The sequence below is a fragment of the Lutjanus erythropterus genome, chromosome 17 (genome assembly GCF_056507025.1).
Source record: "Lutjanus erythropterus isolate fLutEry1 chromosome 17, fLutEry1.hap2, whole genome shotgun sequence".
NCBI lineage: Eukaryota > Metazoa > Chordata > Actinopteri > Lutjaniformes > Lutjanidae > Lutjanus > Lutjanus erythropterus.
The window spans coordinates 16829838-16852423 of record NC_139333.1 but is presented as its reverse complement, the minus strand read 5'-3'; the positions used below and the strand labels follow the sequence as shown (position 1 = coordinate 16852423).

At 38.9% G+C, this 22586-nt stretch overlaps 1 protein-coding gene across 1 annotated transcript in view; it reads right to left on the bottom strand.

Annotated features, from left to right (window-relative positions):
• Positions 1–22133, bottom strand: part of gfra1b (gdnf family receptor alpha 1b) — a 28569-nt gene extending 6436 nt beyond the window's left edge. The window contains exons 1-6 of the mRNA XM_084741300.1: positions 21603–22133; positions 20468–20779; positions 18852–18935; positions 4282–4460; positions 3674–3846; positions 2932–3041 (exon numbers count right to left, since the gene is read on the bottom strand). Coding sequence (XP_084597426.1) covers positions 2932–3041; positions 3674–3846; positions 4282–4460; positions 18852–18935; positions 20468–20779; positions 21603–21642 — 898 coding nt within the window. The 5' untranslated portion in view covers positions 21643–22133. The remainder of the gene's footprint in view (positions 1–2931; positions 3042–3673; positions 3847–4281; positions 4461–18851; positions 18936–20467; positions 20780–21602) is intronic.
• Positions 22134–22586: the final 453 nt, after the last annotated feature.

Below are 22586 nucleotides of genomic sequence, written 5' to 3'. Positions count from 1 at the left end.
CTGTAGTCCCACCATCATAGTTGGACACTTTTGGTTCAGTTACTCAGTTTTGAAGCTCTTTACACTGACAGAACTGTCTATGTTCAAGTCAGCCAATGAGGATGAGCTTTTTCAACATTATAAAGGAAGCCTTCGACAAGACTTGCGTCGACTTGCATTGCAGTTATAACCCATAGGGCTGTGTCGAGTAGTTCAAAGTATTGTGCCAGACTTATGAGATCCAAACATTTCCAATGATTACAAAGCACTGTGAAGTCAAAAAGGCAACATTTATTTAAAAAAAGATAGAGGTAATCATTTCCAAAGTGCACAGTATTTTTATCCAATGAAATATTATGCTCCAGTTCATATTTGTTGATGTTTAGCTTTTCAAAAACAAATGAATAAGAATGATAGTGGCACATTTTAAAATTTATATTATTTCAAACCTATTTGATGGTCACTATTTATCAGATGGCTGGTCAGAAAATTACTGGACCTTATATTTAAAAGGATTGCTGTAACGCATATTAATTTAATCACTGTGTCAACCCTTTCCCTGAGCCAGGGAATCAGTATTTTTTACTAAAACACTAAAACTTAAAAATTAAACTGGCCATGACATGGATTTATTTTATCATTTGAGTAATATGCAGTTGAGATAATCACTGGCAAATGTATTTTCGCTTCAGTGTGGGTGAAGGAAAATAATTAAACTGATTTACATACTGAAATGTTAGTTGAAGCCATTTCCTTACTTATACACGGTCATTAAAGTTAACAGAAAATGGACAAATAATAACGTTAGAGGACTCAGGGTGTAATGTTTCATTAAGAGGAGAAATTACTTTTAACAGGGTGGTGATGAAGAAACATTTACAAAATTAATTTTAAGTGACTACTAGTGGAAACATGTTCAGCATGTTGATAATGCTAATAACTTGTGCTTGGGTGCTGCAGTGTAAAGTCCTTCACACCATCACAGCACACAGTTCAGACAGTGTGCATCCGAAGATTCAGGCTAAAAACATGGTGTAAATAACATTTTTTTAGGCAACTTGCCATTTCAGGGCTTCAGGAGACTAGGATTACACCAGACGAGCAGTATGGAGGCATTTTATATTTATATTCTGTTGTTTTTTTTAAGTTTGAAAACTGGTCACCACTTACATTGTTTGGAAGATTCTGCGACACTGTTCTCCTGTGAAACTCCAGCTGTGTTTTGTGGACAAAAAAAACTAAATTCGACCTTCAGTTGGCATGAGCTTGAGTAGATAATGACTGATTTATCATTTTTGTGTGAACTGTCCCTTTAACACTTGCCATTTGGGCAAGTGAGTCGACAGATTTACTTGCCTGAAATGGCATTTTACTTGCCCTGGGCAAGTGGGCGAGCCATATTGCTAAGCCCTTGTGATGATGTCATAAAATATGACAACAGACAGTCAAAGTTTCATTCAAAAACCTCAACAGAAGCTTTGAATTTAAAAAAACAATGACGTTTAGTAGGACGTGCTGCATCACGATTATTAGTCTTACTGGCTTGTGAGAGATTATGTGTCATGGCCGCTGGTGTCTTACAGGTTCAACAACGTGCACATTATTCAAAGAACTGCTGAAGTCAACAGAGGTGGAAAACTGCAGCTCTGGAGAGCGAAGCTAAAAGTGTTTGCTAGGGCTGCAGTTGCTTACCACCTATTGAGAGTCAAAAGTGGCGATCAAGCAGGGGCAGGCACATTGAATTTCATCAGCAGACTGTAAAAGGAAGCCATTTTTGGCTCCTTTGCCATGTTGATGTAACTGAATAAAAGTGTTCCCTTTTTAGAGGGAGCCATGGGGTTGAGTAGGCTCATACTAACTAACTGTGCAAGTACATGCAAATTTCTGTGCGCTTAGACAGAGATGAGTGGTTAAGCCAGGGGGGGCCCATTAGAGGGAGTAACCTGTGCGAAGTAGAATATGAATGGTGTAGATTAATATGTCTGCCTGTTGAGTTTGCAATTGGTCACTGTTGCCCTGCGTTTAAATCTCATTACTAAAACTCAGTGGGACATCATTTTTCCTCTCTACATAATGAAGCCTGCTGATGGAAGAAAGACTGAACAAAAGGAAACAAAGTACTATTTCTGCACAGTGCTATGATGTATGACCTGTGATGTCATGTACGCCCCACAGATTTTCCATTTATTGGACTGTGATCTCAGCTGTCTGGCTGTCTTGTTGACATGGCCCTTAATCTCTTTGGAGAAATCATTAAGACTGCAAACAAGTTACTTGCAAATTAACATTTGTAAATGAAAAAGCGTTGTCATTAGGGGTGTAACGATACACAGATCTAGATCAGTATAAGAGGCTAGTTTCATCTGATTTAAAGGAGAATTTGACTCGGTGGCAGGCATGAAGAATAACTGTATGACAATCTTCTGATTATGGTTATATAGAGACATCAGTATTAAACTGAGACTGTTTCATAACCTGTTAAAAACTCTTTGTAGTAGATTTAACAAGATTAGCAGTATGGACAAGTGAATTATCCATTCCCAGCTTTGTAAACTAAGAAGGCCATGGCTGGACGGTGACCACATTGTGGTCAGCTTTAAAGAACTGGCTTTTATTCTGTGCTGGCTATTTTAGAAGGGTCATCTTCCCACACTTTAAATGGGTTTCCGTTATCTTCTGGTTTAGGAGAAACTGAATCTGATTAAGGCTTTATACATCAGTTCTAATCAAGCTGAGAAAGCTTCACACTGCTAATAAAGGAATATCAAGATTAGAAAACAATACAAACAAATTAGATGGCTCAAAGATTGTCTGTCAAATAATATCTATGATTTGGAAAGCTGCCATGAATTTGATTATATTCATTGCCTGTGAGCTTCCTCTATTAGAACATTTTCTTAATTAATCTGGCGACTTCTGAAGCCAATTTTAAAATGCTTCAGAATTACTTACCAATGAGACCCGAGTAAGACAGCAGACAGTCGGCATAGTTCTCCCTCAGACAGCCGGATATGGAGCGAGCTTCCGGCTGACAGTTGCTTATGAAGTCTGCCAGCCTTGACCTAAAAACAATAGAAACACAAATTACAGATGCTAATTTTCTGATGCTGTTATTAGATATCGAGCTCATAGTAGGTTTAGTCCTTTGTCACATTAATAAGCACTGGTTCAATAACAGACTAACTGGCATAAAAAAAAAAAAAACGCCTTTGCTGCTTTGCAGAAAAGAAAGTAGATGTGAAATCGAGTTTAGAAGTGTCATCGCCAAACTCCATAAGTGAATGAAAAACAGTTTCTCTCTCTCTCTCTCTTTTTTTTTTTTTTTTTTTACAACCTATACAATATACCATAACCTGTGCGCACTATACTTTGCAGTTAGTAGCTCCTTTTAAAGAGGAGACTGGCAATTTCTGTCAATATACATTATGAATCACCAGTTTCCAGCTTTAAAACACTGGTTATCTTCTCTTAAAATAGACCATCTGGATTTCCACTGAAGTGCTCTCTCTGCAGGTGCCTCCTAGAAATCATAATATTTTTTTCAATGCATAGACATAAGAGGAGTCAAAGTTATTGTTACACATGTATTTTAACGTCTGAAGACAGATGTGAAATTTTGTTTTCGCCAGACTACATTTTTTTGGGGGAAAAAAAAGATGAAATATACTAAGAATCCCTCTCTGTGGAGTCTTACCTGCAGATGTAGTTGGTCTTGCATGTGTTCTGAAGAGACAGACAGTTTGGTGTGTCTTTATCCTCATAGGAGCAGACAGGTACAATTGTTTGTCGTCGGCGCTCTGCACATGCTGTCTGATCCCCCGCTGGACAGGAGCAAAACAGCATCCCATAGCTGTATTTAGTTGGAACCTTTATTTTTGGAAATAAAAACGGAAAAAGGAACGGGATTATGCAGGTGGTGTTGCAGCCTGAAGGGGAAAAAACTTGCACTTCCTCCCAGGTGTGCATTGATATCTGCAAAACTTGCCATCAAAAGAAAACGTTTTCAGCTTCCACTAGAGTAGTTGAAAATCTTACCTTACCCAGGTTATAAATGGACTTAAATAATGACAGAATGTGATCATAGAGACTTCAGATTCACTATGACGGCCTCCCATCATGAATAGTAGCTTTCAGGGGAATTTTACCAGGTGGTTGGATTCATAGTCAGTGATATCGCTCTTATAATAGCATTTTTCCTTTGACATTTGGCACCTGGGTTCGACATTGGTTTGAACAGCAACTACAAAATCAATTGCACACAAAAAGCTGCAAATAGCTCTGAAAATTAGCATGCTTAATTACCTTGTCAAAGAACTGACGCAGGGCCTTGTGGCATTTGCGCTTGTTGCAGACCTCAGAGGCAGACACCCTGCTGGTGCAGGGGTTGATGTAAGCTGAGCGGTATTTCTTACATGTGTCATTCAGGTTACAGGCCTTGGCAGCATTCAGACAGTTGTTCTCCTTTGTGGATGCCGGCTCAACTGAGAGAAAGGAGAGACACATAATTTCATATAATTCCATGTTTTCTTATGCAAGAATTATTGCTTTCTTGCACAGGTTGCATTGTTGTTTACGCATCAAACGTGATCAGTACTTCAAAACAAAGAACGTGATGAGGAAGAGAGGATTTTTTTTTTCTTAGCATCTCTTTGAAAAACAATTGAACAACAAATTTTACATCTCTACTTCTATGTATAGTTCTAAGGACATTTCAAAGTATGTCTGAGGTACATTACAGTAAATACTATCTTATGTGAATAAGATAAAATAAAAACTATTGTGTCACAGCTGACATGGACTTACAAGTCAGTCTCTGGATGCTTTGCTCAACAGAGACTGAAAGCGCTCCCAACTTTCATTGCTAAAACTGTGTAAACAATTAGAAAGTTTAAAAAAAACTCCATTGTTAAACCAAACCAAAGTCTTTAGGGTGGCCTTCATATCGGAGCAGTGAGATTGTGTGCTTGATACCGAGTAGAATTGGGACAGAGAATCTTTTCTGGCAAGTTTGTTAGTGGCCGTTCTAGCAGCTACCTTGCAGAAGGCGGCGAGATCTCTGATTGTCTGTATTGGAAGACTAGTTATTGATTAGCGGTGGGGGACAAAATTGATTGTTAGATGCATCATGACTCTCTCTTGAAAGATTGTGAATCGATAAAGAAAAGTCCGTAATTGGAAATTTAAAACCCAATTCTCTTTTGTAAGACCAGACTGTATGTTCCTCACAGCTGAACTAATTGGATGGTGAAATGTCAGGGATGTAAAGGTGTGTAACCTGTTTATGATCTAAACTCGCCAACTTACTGAGTTGTGGTGTGGCTAGCTGAGTATGAACAACAATCTGCTGCACCCCCTGACTTAAAAGTTAACGTTTGCAAGTATTTGGGTTCTGTTAATTTGAAGGAGAAGAGCCCCACTGTATGTATGTTGTCTCTAACTATAGTAATTATGGATCATTACAGATACACTATGTTTTAAAAGTAGCAAGTAGTCACATAATGAGAAAAAATAAATAGAAATTTAAAATTTTGATGCGTTAATTATCGTTTTCTAATCACATCATAGCCCTCAGAATCTGTATTGAATCGATCGGTGCCAAGAGCTTCCCACCCCTACTACTGTCATGAATTATCAACATGAAGGGAGGTGAGTTTTCATCCCAGAGTCAGAGCCACAACAAAGCTTTACATGATGTCCAAAAACTGTCCGCCACTTTTCATGTATTTAAAACCATGTCCTCATATTAATTTACTTTATGCCTGTTTGAAACTGAAAAAGAGCAACCGTGTGAGAGCTGTGAGCCTCGGTGAACTTAATCATGCTTTTATTTGCAAACACATTATACAAATTGTGTGGATATAGACTTTTTTTTTTTAACAGGGGATTCATCATGAATTATTGCACCAATTTTTTGCTCTAGTTATTCCATTTGTTGTGATTGCTTTGTTACATGTTTGATTTTCTGGCTAAATGGTGTACTTTGGGTCATTATCAGACCTCATTAGGTCTGACATTTATGATAAAATGCCTGTATGTGCAGCAGATTTCCACAGTAAGATCACACTGACCTCTCATCTGTGAGAACACATAGTTGTATAGTATATCCTATTGTGTGCTTGTGTGATTCATCACATCTTATACATGCAATTCGGGGTGATTTTGTGGTCCTCGCTATTACAGAAAACATTACAGTTGAAGGCCTTGAAAATACAAATACCTGCCCAGACACGGTGCATTTTCCCTGCTTTGTGTTAAGAAAGCCAAGTCACCCATCTTTGCTTCCATCTCAGTATGCCTTTCCTTCCATCACAGCGAAAGCACTGTGTGGCCAACTAACACAATGATTCTCACATCTCATTTTTCTCATTTGTTGTAGTGAAAGTCCTTTCTGCTCGACTGACTCCTGCACAGTAACACAAACTGTATCCTCAGCCTCGGCATGGAAGAATGAATTCTGTAATTCTGCCTTTTGAGGTGGAATTGAAGCTCACTGCTCTCTTTCATGCACCGCAGAATGAGCCATGATTAAATCTGAATACATTCTTGAACCTTGGGTTAATCACATATTACAAAACCCATTACTTACATCTGACAAGTGCCTAGAGATGTGGGCTGTGATCCTTTAGTGGCTGTTTGTAGCTCTTGGGCCATAGGTGTGACAGTTCTACCTCAATTACTGTTACCCAGAGAGAAATGCTTTTCTTTAATTTATTTTTTTCACTTGTATTAAAGTTCTCGCTTTGAGGACTTGGATTAAAACATGGTCGCATACTTGTGTGTGTGTGTGTGTGTGCGTGTGTAGCAGACGGCCCGAGCTGTGTGTGAGTAAGAAGGTTGAAGCTGTAGGTCACAGCGTGACTCCATATAGACGCAACACCCCACGGCAGGAGAAAACCTTTTCTATCAGGAGCACTCTTGTATTTAATAAGCTAATTTTGGGGTCATATTTTCTCTGTTTCAGGAGTAATTTAAGCACAAACCTTGTTTCACTGTCTCTAAGACCACATTCAAGTCCATGGGAGAATCATGACAATTTCGATAGCAAAGTTCAACAATTCATTCATATCTTCCACGAGTACAATGAGTTATATAAAAGGGGATGTGTTGAATATTATTATTAGCTGTCTGTGCTTTGTTCTGTGCTGCTTGCACTATTAATTCAGTGCCTTGCAGTATGGTTGTAATGCGAATTAGAAAACAATCTTCACTTGTCTCTGTAATCCTCTTACTGTCTTACGTCTCTATTGTCATGTTTCTTTTTTAAATGCAGAGAAACACCAGAAATTTAAAATTCATCTTACAGAAAAAACAGCAGCTACAAAAAAGGTGATTTGTGAAAAAGACTTCTTGTAATACTCTTCCGACATATCATTTCATGCCACAGTTCCTGTATAATTAGTCTACTGACCTTGCAGTGCATAACAAGAACTGCAACCCTATATGTCGGCCTTGTTAAAAGACCTACAGGCTCAACAAAACACAAATCTCACTAAGCCTTCTTAAGTTGCAACCCCTGAGCAAGGCCACCATGTTGCCATTGATGTAGACCAAATAACAAGACAGTTCAGCAAACACTGGAATCTGACCCCTCGACCTCTAATAGGTTGATACAAAAGACCTTTTGAAAGACCGCCAGCCAGGTAGGGCTGACTATGAATCTCAAACAAGAGGTTAATTACGGTGTCCTGGGGGGCCGTGTTCACTAATACAGTGAATGTGACAATATGAGAGACAAATTTCTCCACAGCTACGTCCAGTGTCCAATAACTTCTGAAATGCCAATAAAGGTTTAGCAGAGTAAATACAATATTTTAATAAAGGTTTCTTGTCAAAGATTTGCCATCTACAGCATTGTATATGCTAGATAAAGTTGGTGGACAAATAAGTCAGCTGAAGTCAGATTTTATTTATATACCCCAATATCACCAATTACGATTTGGCTCAAGGACTTTACAATTTGTACAGTGTGTGACACCGTTTGTCCTTTAGACCCTTGATTGAGTAAGAAAAATTTATCCTCCCAAACAACTCTTTTAACAGGAAAAAAGAAAAAGAAAACAAAGACTAGGACTGTGACTAATGATTATTTTCATTCACAGTTAGTTGATTCATTGTTTGATCAGCAAAATGTCAAACATTGCAAAAAAGACTTTGCTGTAATTAAAATCACACTACAGTAGCTGCAGTTGTACTGACACAAAGCTAAATGAATGTGAGAAAATGCACTTTATTCATCAGACTGTGCAATCCTTTTATTTCTTTTTGCTAATGTATATGGATGCAGGCTTAGATGGATTATCGTCTCTTTGCACAGGACACATGGACTAAAGAGCACTAACAGAATGTCCTGAACTGATGCCGCCATTAAACATAAGGGCAGTGAGGTCAGAAGCAGTAGAGCTGGTCCAAAAATATGTTTCGCTATAGGGTTTAATTCCAGTGTAGCGAGCTACGCTTAAGTCTACGTCCTCTTTTTTCCCCTAATATGATTCAAGAATATAGATAAAATCGTGGTCATGGACGTTTCCTTTTCATCTGTCTGACATGAAAATCCTCCCATATATGGAACACAGATTATAGTAATACAGAGTGTTGGTGTGTGACCCTCAAACAAAAGCTCAAGAGCCAGCTGTGTGCATGAAGATGGTAAATGGACTGAGCTGTATATTATATAGTGCTTTTCTAGTCTATCGACCACTCAAAGCACTTTACAACTACATGTCACATTCACCCATTCACACACACATTCACACGCTGATGGCGGCTATCAGGGGCAATTTGGAGTTCAGTATCTTGCCCAAGGACACTTCAGCATGCAGCCTTAAGGAGCCGGGGATTGAACCATTGATCTTGTGATTAGTAGATTACCCCTTCCTGAGTCACAGCTTCCACGTCAACAAGCAAATTAAATCTGTTAGCTCAGTCACTGAAGATTACCACTTTTTTTGTTCCTAAACAGACCCAATTAGTTTTCTTCCCTAAAGCTACCCAAGCAGTTTTTGTGCGAGCCAAACTGCGACCGTCAACTCCAAATAAGTCAACTAAGTCTTCAAAAAAAGTTAACAGTGACATTTAGTTTCACACAGGCCACAAAGCCCAGTCTCCTGAATGAGAGTTCTGTATTTGATCCACTCATCCACTTGCAGAACGTCTCCCACCTGCCAGTCTACACTAATGCTTACAGCCAATCAGAGCACAGTAGTCGTAGCCAATCATTTGGTGGAACAGTCTTGGGGGAAGAAACAACAAATACATATTTGGCACATGATGTTTTTTTCTGCTCTGATTTTACCGTCTATTTTTTATTTCCCCTGAAATTCACTTTCCCAAGTACTGAAAACCACAAAATAACTATATTGCATAGTCTTTGTATGCTGTTTAGATAATGGTCCTTCACAATGTATCACTGCTTTACTTAATCTTTCTAAACCTATCCCTCCACTTAGTGCCCTCTTTGTCATTCCCCATAATGGAAAGAAAACAGCGGTGGTCAGAGCCTGCTCCTTCATGGCACCCTGCCTTCTATCAGGCTTCTTGCCAGCGTCACTAAATCCACGTCTGTGTCTCTATTTATGACCAGACCCAAGACCCATTTATTAAGTGCACCCATGTAATTAGCAAAATCTCACTTAGTTCCACTCGCACCGGCTATTCCTTTACTTCATTTAATCCTCCAGTCAGTCATTCATCCTGTATGCATTTAAACAGAAGTGCAGTACCCTCAGCATTGCTGGTGTCTGCAGTATTCGGTGTGATTCTGACATAAGATCACAAGGATGCTGATGTTGGACGGCGGGACTCGGGGACCATAATTCCTTGATACATGTTTCTAAATTTTGTGCTAAGAGAGGCAGATTAAGTGGGAGCAGAAAAGTTTTGTTACTTCTGTTTGAGTGGGACAAATGACATGGATTTTTTATGATTGTTTTGTGGAATAATTGTGTAATTTTTGTAATAAATGTCTGAGCATTCAAATCCAGAATCAGGAAAGTGCACAAAAACTTGGATTACTTTGGATTATGACTAATTTGTAATGCGTTTTACATGCTTGCTATTATGTACATATGGCTGTAAATGACATAGTCACTTATCTGCTTATATTAAAGTGTTAATATTAGAAATGTAACAGCCTATGTACTGGCTCACCATCAGCAGTTTCTAAGTGATAGTAGCAACTCTTTTTTTTTCCTTCTTGCTTCCTACTTTTAAGCATTAGTATCTAAAACCATTAACTTGTACATTTCTGCATCTGTATATCAATCTGAGAGATGTATGGAAAGCCTGAGGCACTAAGATATTTTAAAATTTTGAAAACGTGACTGTCATGTGACTGTCATTATATGGGAATGTGTGCAGGGTGATTTGCATGTAGATGACAGTCTCCATGCAACAGTAGTGCACACAGTATGAATGATTATGTGTTTGTGTATATATGTGTTTGTGCATATGGGTGCAGGCCGGGGTGTAGTTTGCTCACATCAAATAATTCCATGCCTGACTGGAAATATTTTCCTATGTCACCTGCAGCCTACAGCGTTTTATTTTCTTATCGCGAAGACATGATTAGCCACCACATCGCATCACTCATGGCTGCAGATCCATGAGGCTCCCTGCACACAGCTTGTCATGGCTAAGCCATCAGGTACACTCATCTTGGTGAGAAATTTCTGCTTCCAAGCTGCTTTACTGAGCCTTCATCTTCCAGTCATCTGTGTCAGAGTTGCAGAGAATGCTGGGAGTGGGTTAGTCAGCATGTGAATGAGTGTGTATGTTAATGACTGATAATGTGTCTGATAGTGTTTGATTTACATGATGTGGCCAAACAATGTGTCCCCTCAACACAAAAATACTCATTATATCTTTTCACAGTAATTTACCCTAGTATCCTTTAAGTGATACATATACCAATAGAGTATTTCATTTGTTACCTTTTTCTGCTTCGTTCAGAAATCATCATGTGAATTGAAGCATTCCTGAAAAAAATCAAAGTTCTGCATTTTATGCATTTATTTTTATCACACACCACATGGACGCAACAAACGATTATTTTCATTATTGATTAATCTGCTCATTCTTGTCATTATTAATCATGTTGTGAAAAATGCTCATCACAATGTCCCAGAGTCCATAGCGATGTCTTCAAATTACTTCTTTTTTCCAACCAACAGCCCAAAACCCAAGGACTCTTCATTTGCTATCACACATGAGCAAATCCTTACAATTTTCTAAAAGGGATGGTTTGACTAAAAATGAAAATTCATTCATTATCTACTCACAAAACTGCTGGAGATTGATAGGAAAATAGAATATTACTTTCATACATCACTTTACAATTTGCCTCTCATTCAAACACACATTCACAGACAAATTTATCAGGGTAGCCACCATGCAAGGTGTTCCTCTTACCCAAGGACACATGTGGACAAGAAGAGCTGACCTGCTCTACCTGCCGAGCCACAGCCGCCCCTTGACACCCAATTTGTTTGTACAACACAACAAATTAAGAAATGCTATCTCTCTGGCTTTGAATTTTAGATACTTGGGAATGCCTGCTGAAAGGTACAGCTTTGGCTTCTAAATTTACTGCAGTCCAGCATGATGGACATGAACTATTGACATGCAATTTTCAAAGTCTAAACAAGCTTCATACTGATATTGAGAGAAGGGCTTTTTTCGAGTGTGATTTTACTGTAGTCATTTGAAGGCTTTTTAAGTTGTGTTCTGTAGGGGGTGGACATAACACCTGCATGCATATGTAGTATAATGCAAGACCTTGGCAAAGCTGTACAGTGTGTCATGTTGGATACTCATTAAATATCTTGGATTACATGTTATTTTACAGATGTTGATGCTGTTGTCTCCATCCCCCAGGCTCCCCTCTGTTCACACATCTGCTGTGCTTTATGCAGTGTTTTATGTTTCTATTATGAAGAAGGCAAAACTCTGAAATACAGTATGTTTGCCGATAAACAGGATAACGTTTTTTTTGTTTCACTTCATGCCACTGAATGCTTCAGTTTTCATATTTGATTACGCAGCATCTAAGTGAATTTCTAATCCACAACTTGTGTATATTATTGGCTTTTGAGCTGTCTCTGGTTAACTCAGCTGGAGTAAATTGTGTTATTCTGCGGTTACAGAGGGGCAGAGCGAAAACAAAGGAGAAGTGCGCGAAAGGAAATGCCGTCAGATGATTCGCTGATATGGCTGAAAGCAGTCTTGTGTAAAAAGGCTCAGCAGATTAAAAGTGTTTCTTCTACTGATGGCTACTGCGATGTTCAGCTCATATATGCACAGTTCACAGGCAGACTGGGCCAGTGGCAGAGGACAAAGACTACAGAGGATTAATCTGTTGCTTCAGGCGACTACTGGAGACCCAATGAATTATTCTGGAGGTCTTTGCAATGGAAAATCATCATGCCAAGCTTCATCTCTTGTTCAGCGACTCGACTCTCTGTAAGACTACTGATGAGCTGTGAGGATAGACTGGGAGGAGAGGAGAAATATACTGGGCTCAGTGGTAGGGCCAGTAATAGTGAGATTTCCTCTGAGAGAGTGGCTGCTTACATGTAAATTGAGGAACTGGCTCGAGGGCTTTTTCGAAAACTTGTGAAGTTTGTTACTTTGAAAATGAAAACATTTATGCAGTTAAGATGTGCTCCAGTTCATAGCGGTTATTGCACAAGGGGAACATGAGTGACAGGAATTTATTGATAGAAATCAGAGTTTCACAGTTTCAATATTAAATAGAGAATTGATTAATATTAGCTTTCACTGTCAGTTGAAATCAAAGGAAGAATCATTGATTCTCACTGTATTTTTTGATGTCTCTGCCCTGGCGACAGCTGTGGCTAGAGGCGTTATGTTGTTGGGGTGTCTGTCTGTTGTTCTGTTTGTCCATATGTACATACATACGTCTGACAGTCCATCCCATTCTTGACAAAGTGATACCTCAGCAAAACCTTTACAGAATTTCTTCAAACTTGGCACAAACATCCACACGGACTCAAAGGTGAACTGAATAGATTTTGGTGGTCAAAGGTCACTGTGACGTCACATCCGTCCCATTCTCATGAATGAACACCTGGATGGAATTTCTTCAAATTTGGTACAAACATCCATTTGGATGATGATCTTATTAGAATTTGGAGGTCAAAGGTCAAGGACACTGTGAATATAAATGTCAATAAAGTGATAGTCTGACTCACTGGATGCACACTGCAGGTATAAGCCTGCCGCTGGCTAGTTGTTTCAAGCAGCACCGCAGCATCTGGTATCTAAGTTTTCAAAATCCATGAGAAACAACAACCTCAGGGCTGCAAACTACACGCAGAAAACGGCAAATTAGTGAATCGTAAAAACATGAACAAGCTAATAGATGTTACCTTCTTTTCATTTTGATGCCAGAGCTCGCCTCTCAACATGGAAATGTTCCACTAAAACAAGTTCCCCCTTGACACTATTTTGCAGCAGCACCGTTGCAGTATCAAATTGAATCGTGCATTTGAGAACTGTGCCACCCCTAATAGAAATCGAGTACAAGATGTGTGTTTAGATAGAGACGTGAGACACTTATTTACATTGACATATTTCTAACTTTTAATTATCGCTGGATACATTTTTTTTTTTTTTTTTTTTTGATTTTCAAAGGGAAGCATTAAGAACTGAAAGGCAGAATTTATTCTCTTGCTCATTCTTATGTGCACTATGTGCTAGTCTTTGGATGTAATCTTATACCACTGCAGCAGAATCAGTTCATCTTGTCTCTAAAAAGTACCTTACTTGTAATGAGTTGGAAATGTGATCCTACAAGATATGCCCTGCAGGAATCCTTGCTTTTCTTAACTACCGCTACGAGATTGCAAAGAAGCATAACCAAAGAGTGCAGGTACATTTGAAGCTGTCTTAAGCTCAGTGTCATTTAGTCAAGACTTTCCTCGTGATGGCCTCAATTACGCCAATAAAATGTGTTTTACAGAAGATTTTCCCTTGCTAAAGGTAGTCCTATAATCTCATCATTCCCTGAGTCTGCACACCAGCATTGTGTTACATCTCTGAAAGGCACTTGCTCATTGATTTATAAATGACAGCGCGCTTAATTTCAGCTGTTCCTGGAGACCATAATTCTAGCAATTATTGGCTTGGATGTCGCACCTTTCACCTTGAATTAATAATGTTATAAATATGTTATAAGTGAAGCTTTCTGACTAAGCCATAAATGATTAAAGTGGCTTAATGAAGAAGGTACTCAAAACAGAGAGCAGCCATGCTAACAGTCAGCATGAGGAGTGAGAAACTAATTATGGTGACATGGATCTATGGATTGCTACGTCATTCTGTTGGTCGGTCTACGGCTTTGTTCCAGACTGAAATATCATCAAATACTGTATTAATTGCCTTGAAACTTTGTACAGACATTCACGGTCCTACTGTTCGTCAGCCTCTTGATTTTACCTCTAGCGCCACCAGCAGGTTTACAGTTTTGAATTTGAGAGAAATATCTTGACAATATTTGGATGGATTGCCATGAAATTTAGTACACATATTCATGGTCCCTGAAAGATAAATTCTAACATTTCCTCCAGTGCTCTGTGCAGGTCAAAGTTAAAATATCTCATCATTCAAGCTACTTGATGGAATGGCGCAGAATTTGGAACAGACATTCATGATTCACAGCGATTAATCATAGCTACTTCACTAGGGATGAAACGATTACTGGTTTCACCACAATGAAATTCCCAGTGGTTTGAATAAACTCACGGTAATTACTGTCCAGCATCGACCAAAGTCAGCAACAGTCTCAGAAATACAAGTGCAGCATGAAACATGGATTTATTTTGCATCTGTGAAAATACTGAGGTGCAAAGCAATTTCAAATGGTTGAGAGGCTTTCAATATGAAACATTTTCAGTAAAATTATTTCAGTGTATCATTACCTTCTGAACATCATGTTGTTTTCAACAACTGTTGGATGGATTATCTTCTAATTTACTACAGAAATTCATGCCCCCCTCAGGCAGATTGTAATCATCTCATCCCCTGACTTTATTTTGCCATCTTAAATTAAAAATTTCACTTTGTCAGGTGCTTTGGTTTATGATAGGATGCTTGCAAAGCTAATGACATTCTCATCAGCCTCAGCTGTATTTTATGTTTAGTGCTTATTAGCAAGTGTTAGCGTTAGTACTTCCCCCGACTTAAGTTTTTATTAGTCATTAGTTCAAGCTATTAGTTGACTAGTCATCACACATTTAGCACACTAATTTAAAGATTTAAATACATATTTTTGAGGTGCAAAGCGAGTTGCCTGTTAAACGCTAATGGCAAAAGCGATAATGACCGTCAATGTGTTAGAACAACCAGTAAATAAACTGAACATTTGGTTAATTTATTTCAGCACAGTATAAACCAGCCTCTTTGGCCTCTGGGACTGTGTCCCAGTCTAATAATTGGCCAATTTCAGCTACAGGACAGTTAACAGCAGTGCAAAAGTGAGTTCAGTGTTACAAGACAAAAAGGAGCATATTCCAACAATCCCCTGGTCCAAACGTTGAGGTGCAGATCCAGAAAGGAATTTTAGGTGTTTGGCTTTTTTCCCCCCTTTTTTCTGCAACTAACCAATAAATGAAACATGGCAAACTAAGACTCTTCTCACCGGCTAACAGTTTAGTTAACCATTAGTTTGCAGCCTTAGTTAGCATGCTAAATTGAGATGGTGAACAATCTTGCTTAATATCAGCATGCTAGCATTGTCATCATGAGCATGTTAGCTCTGACCTTAGTAGCATATAGTTCAAAACTCTGCTGTGCAGCCTCATAGAGCTACAGGCATGGCTATAGACTCTCATTGATTTCTAATATATTTATGCTTAGGCCTGTCGTTTATATGAAATGACAGAACTAAGCAAAATGTGTGTACATGTAAAGCTATTACATAAAATCCAATTAAATAAATAAAAAAAACAGGATGGGATGAAAGGTTAACAGAAGTCAATTGTTAGGTTGCTGAAACTTGCTTGGAATAAACTGTATTAAATGTATATAATCCCAAGCATTGATTTTTAAGCCATTCTGAGTCGTGAGCATCATGTCTTAGCAGTTGACCCATGGGATATAGTATAGATCATTCAGTGCTGGCTCACATGGGCATTATTTTACCCTGCAGTTTGCCCGAGGCTTGGCTTAGTTGCAGACAGGAATGAGGTCACTTATGGCAAATGGAGTCCTGATATCTAACCCATTAAGTGATTTATTTTTTTCTTAGAGCCCCTTTGGCTGTTTACACACTGCTATACATTACACTGGCTAGTCAGCCCCAGCTCCATCTCTGCATCCTGATTTATGTGGCTCACATACGCATTGGTGATTTCTTTTAATACAACAGCACCTAATAATGATAAGTTAAACTACCATATCTACTGTATTGTAAGTCACTGACTTTGATAGAAGAGCACATTAGCAGCAGATCCGATTTTTGAATATATTTTAATAAAGATTAAAACGTTTGTTCAGGAGGATCTGCTGTCTCTACATCAAACAAATGATTCTGTAGTTAAAATAATGACCTGTACGTTTCAAACTGCTTTTTCTTCTTGGCCTCTTAATAATTCCTGTTTTGTTTTATTCGTAGACCCATTATCTGAAAGCCTCATGAATCCTTAACCACTTTTCCAATTTCAATTTTCTTCCAATTCTTCTTAGTCTCGCCTTGCTAGACCTATCTCTGCATTACGTTTGCGCCATTCCAGCACGGCGGCAAAATCCGAATTGCAATAAATTTTTTTTCTTTACTCTCTCTTTTGAAATACAGTTAACCATTATGTCATCGCACGTGGAGCGGAGCCACTGTGATACGCTAAGTGGATTCAATCACAGCGAGAGCCAGAGAGAGAGGGAGGGAAGGAGAGCCAGAGACGGAATCAAATGACCATTTTTTCAGTGAAATGGTAGCTGGCCGGTGCAGCAGATGCCCTCCTCCAGCCAGGAAGCCCAACACTGAAGAGTGCCAGAGAGTACTGCACTTGTCACACACACAGCTCTTGTTCTATCAGTACCATTGAACACAGACAGATGGTTAATTGCTCCACTGTGTGTGTGTGCGGGTGTGTGTGTGTGTGTGTGTGAGTGAGTGTGTGTGTGAGTGATCTCAGCAGATCTAAATGTGGGCAAGCATAGGTGCATGCTCCCAAGTCCACCTGCACTCCACTGGCATTTGGGGAAATGAATGGCATTTAGATTGACAACAACTCTCTTGGAAGTAAAAGTGCTAAATAGAACCATACAGGGTTCTAAAGCTTGTCCCCTTAGAAGAAACTTTTTTGGTTACCGGTAAAGCCTTTTATAGATTCCACTTGAAACCCTTTCCAAGGATTCTGCCTATAACCAAACATAAAAAGGTTATACATAGAACCTCTTGTGAGATGGTGTAATGGTTCCACTCAGAACCCCGCCTCTGGGGGGTTCCATCTAGAACTTTTCCACCTTCTAATGTTGCACGCAAGAATCCCCCCAGGGTGTTCTACTGAGAATCCTTTTATATTCTAAGAGGTTTATCTCGAACACATGCAGGGTGTTTTACCTAGAACCCTTTTATTTTCCAAGGGTTTCATCAAGAACCCACCTAGGGGGTTCTACCGAGAACCTAGGGAATTTGACAGAGAACCCCTCTATAGTGTAATAGTTCCACTCAGAACCCTCTCTGGGAGGGGGTCCTTTCCACCCTCTAAGGTTGCTAACAAGAACCCACCTGAAGTGTTCTAGTGAGAACTCTTTTATACTTAAAGGGTTTCATCTAAAAGGTTCCACCAAGAACCATTTTATATTCCAAGACTTTTTTCTAGAACACACCAAGGGTGTTCTACCGAGAATCCTTTTATATTCCAAGGGTTTCAGCTAAAACCCACTCAGGACGTTCTACCCAGGGTCATTTTATATACCAAGAGATTCATCTAGAACTCTCTGAGGTTGTTCTATGGAGAACCGTTTTATATGCCAAGGTTTTAATCAAGAACCAACCCAAAATGTTCTATTGAGAACCCTCTTATATTTCAGAGGTTTCATGTAGAGCCCACACAAGGGGATCTGAAAATATGTTTTATAAGAAATTCACTTATAACCCCTTTGTCTTCTAAGGGTTCTACGAAGAACCATGTTAGAGTGAAGTTTAAATTGAGAAAACACCCGCACTTTGAACAATCCTTGAAGAACTCTTTCTTTCAAAAATGGATCCTGGGATGAAAAGGGTTCTTAATGAAACTCTTAGTGTTCCAAAGAACTCTTGAAGAAGCCTTTCTTCAGAAAAGGGTTCCTTAAATGCAAATGGATTTGTGTAGAACCTCAACCCTTCAGGAAGAACCCTTTTGAAATCAAAATTTCTAACAGTGAACAAACAGCAAGCAACATTTCTGCTGGGGTTTGTTTTTTCTTTTTTCAGTCCAGGCATTCAGCCCTGCAAGCTCCTGGAGCTCAAACAACACAGGCTTCGCCTCTAAAAGGATGATTAATTCAGAACTAGCACATAAATGCTACTTCCAGCACTAGTACTGTGATAGCGGGAAAAACATGCAGACCTCTCATCATTGCTTTGAGAGCTGAAAGTGAAATATACTAAATTACTCGGCTTTGTGTACGGTGGGTCACAGTGGCAGATAAAAGCTTTTGTGATGGATAATGGGCGTTGAAAGCTGCAGCCTGAAACCAGACAGCAATAGAAAAGAGTGGTTGTCAAATAGTGACAGATTTGTAGCAGTGATGTGGTGACTTAAACTGGGTTTAAAGCACAACTGAGAGATGATGTCTCCATGTATGCAGTGACTTAACTGTGTCCAAACTTAAACCTGAGGAATGTCAGCAGCGTGAAAGCAGCATCTTACCGGCTATGATGGGGGCCAGACGGAAGATATCTGAGAGCCGGCTATTGACTGGTTCATACGGAGAGTATTCCAGCAAGTCATTACCTGCAGGGGAAACAAATGATTGTCACTGATATGTGCTTGAAATAGCACGTGTAAACATACGTGTGTGATGTGGGTGGATGTTATCTGATACTCTTTAACATCATGATATCAATTAACTGAAGGAGTAATTTGGTAATCCCTGTTAATGACTCATTCTTATTTTGTAAATATTAATATGTTGTCATGTGATCACACAATAGATCTTTTGAAGGAGGTTGACCTCAGGTTAACTTTGTTACGAGTTCAATTATCTCTTTCACAAATCGGGTTTAACTTCGTTACATGTGTCACTAATGAGTCTGAGTGTGTGGGACTATGGGATTGTGTACAACATGCATTTGTTATCAGCTCAAATTAGAGCTAGACAGACATCTCGGTTGGCCAATATTTTTGGTCCAATATTGGCAGAGCACAGCTATATCAGTCTATATGGGTATTGGTGTATGTTGTTCGATATATTTTTGCAGAACACAATGCTTTTTTTTTTTTTTAATATTTAGATTTATTGGCAGCATCTTATTAATTTTTATTAATACAAGTTGTTCTCTTTGTATTTTTTTTATTACTGGCCTGATATTGGCCTAGCACAGCTGTATCGTATATCAATATTGGTATCTGTATATATGTTGCCTGATATTTTTTTTTACAGAACATACTGGAGATTGTTTTAAGAAAAAACATATTATTCTTTAGTTTTATAGGAAGTATTTTATATATATATATTTTATCCTTTTTCTTGATTCAAGTTGCCATTTATAGTTAGATTTATTCATTTATAATTTTATAATTATAAAAATACCAGTGAAAGTTTACTGTTTCGTCTATACACTATTGCAAATTGCAAATATTGTTATATTTCCTTACTTCTCATTATGAATTGATGTTGTATTACAGATTAAAGTAGCTACTGTTATAGAATGGCTCCACCTTGACCAGCTAAACATTGAAATAATGGTTAATATTTCTTCAGTGATACATATCCAATAGTATAAAATGTTATATTACAATGATAGGAGCCATATTCTGGCCACATAATGTCTTTTGAAACTTAAAGTAGAGCTGCAACTAGTCAATTAATTTCTTAGTTGATCTAAACAAAATTAGTTGCCAACTATTTTGATTATCAGATTAATGTTTTAGTCATTTTTCAAGCAAAAATTTAATTTTACTGGTACCAGCTTCTTAAATGTAGGTGCTTTTTCGTTGTCATTTGTGATAGAAAACGAAGAGTCTTTGGGTTTTGGTCTGTTGGTTGGACAAAAGAAACAATCTGAAGACGTCACTTTGACCTCTGGGAAACTGTGATGAGAATTCTTCACAAGTTTTTGACATTTTAGAAGCTGAACGATCGTGAAAAGAATCGTTGGTTGCAGCCCTTACGTTTACTTCACAAATGCAGGACTTTTACTTATAATGGGATATTTATAAAAAGTGAGATGATCTGAATACTTGTCCCACCGTAAATGCAATCTCATATTAAGCTTATTAATAATTAAATAATGATTAACAGTCTGCTGGGGGTCAGTGCATACCCTGTAAACTCTGAAATATGCTCCAGAAGATCCGCAGACAGTTCTTCTCCTTCTTCATGCCTCTCCTACACCTGCAGTTGTAGAGGGGGCTCTGCTTCATGGCTTCTATCGCGTTGCGGCACTCGCCCTGCGCTTCGGGACCGGTCACCGCGCTGAAGTTGCTCTCCCTCCCCGCCACGCACTGCCTCATGGTCCGGTACTTGGTGCTGCAGCTGTACTCCTTCAGACATTGTTCACTGGCCTTTACGCAGTCGAGACGGACGGAGCGGCTGGCTGAGCTGCTGCTGTCACCCCTCAAGGTGAACACCGAGTCTGGGGGTCAGAGGAAGGAAGTCAGAAAGATTTGTGTTCACGGTGACTGCACAGATACATACATTTATTGTAAATATAAACTAGTATATTCCTGTTCACCAAGACAGTTTTAGTTGTATTCTTATGTGTATTTTTATCCTTACTTCCAGTATTATTATATTCTGTTTATAGTATTATGCTTCTTTTTTAATCTTGGTACTCTTTTACTTGTTCCTCAACTGTGTTTCATTCCCATTGCTGTTGCTGCTATAACATCTGAATCTCCTGGTCGATAAAAGTTGATCTTATCTTATGTCAAACCATTTACGCTTACCAATCTGTCGACATTGTTTTACGCACAGCAGGCTTACCAATTAACATTTCTTAATTGGGGAATATGTGAAGGTATTGTTGCCAAATAATACCCAGACATGCTCTAAACATGAGACAAACTTTCTAAACCCTGAATGTTCGAAATCGTGCGTCAACAATCAGAACAAATGAACGTATGTTTGGAGAGGCATGTGCGTAATTTCTCGCTGCCACTGTGTGCTGCGTTTATAGAGTTGAGCTGTAAAGGAACAGGCACATAACGTAATTTAAGTCGGGAATACGTCATGGTTTTCCTGCAAATAATACATAAAACTTTCTGAACCTTTAGTGTTCACAGTCGTGCCTCAACAGACAGAACAAATCAGAACGAATTAAACATCTGTTTGGCGAGGCTTGTGCGTAATTCCTCACTGCCACTGTCTGCTGTTGAACTGTAAAGAAACAGGTGCAGTTTTAACATATATATCAGCATATATTATAGTCTGAACATAAAGATAAAGGCGTTACTTACCCAGGAAGGACAATATAATGACAAAAGTTGTTAAAATCATTGCGCGTCAGGAGATTTCGTCTGAAAGTTTTAAAGAGGGATTAAAAGAAAATGTGAAGCGAAGTTGTTACACAGATCCGCTTTTCTTCAGGTTGTACATGATGTGAATTCAAGTGATGATGCATCCTGTAGATCCAACAATGAGAATTCCAACTCTCGACCTCCTGAGTCCGGCAGCTAAAACCACATCGCGCAAATCTGGCGGAGTTTGGGACAAACAAGTGAGACGCAGAGAGACGCGCCGATACTGGACCATTTCCACTCCACTCCAACTCCTCCGTTTGTCCGCTGCTCTGTCTCACAGACAGCGCTGCCGGTGGGTTTGAGGACAAAAGTTTACAATAAAACTCTCAGTTTAACTCAATAAAGGAACTATTTTAACTTTAATTAAGCATCGCATCCCTGAACGCTCTGAAAGTTTAAATTCCCAAAACCTGGAGAAAAATACATCCCGTTTGCGCAGGTGGAAAGACAAAACAAGCACGCCGTTTGATCCGGACTGTTCTCCACTCTGATGAGAAAGGCTCGAGATGCAGCGCGAGGGCGTGACGTCACGCGTCTTTGCGCACAATAACCTTAACAGAGCCGTTATTAACAGTCTCAATTTACATCAGGCTGCTCAGACGGTCCAAACAAATTGATGGCCAGCGGCAGAGCAGGTTACATCTGTAAGAACATTTCAGCTGGATAGGGTTCACTTATTAACTCTGCTGTGGAAAATCTACATTTATAAAAGCAGCTCATTATATATTTATGTAACCTGCAGGCCTACATATTAACATGAGAACCGAACAGATTTAAAATATATCTCCAATCGATCAGCTAAATTGCAACGATTTTTAAGTGTCTCACTGAAGGCAGTTTAAGTCTTCATCTTCTCAGCTCTTCAGTAGAAATTGTTAATAGCCAGCAGCACTTAAATTAGATTTTTTTTTTTTTTTTTGC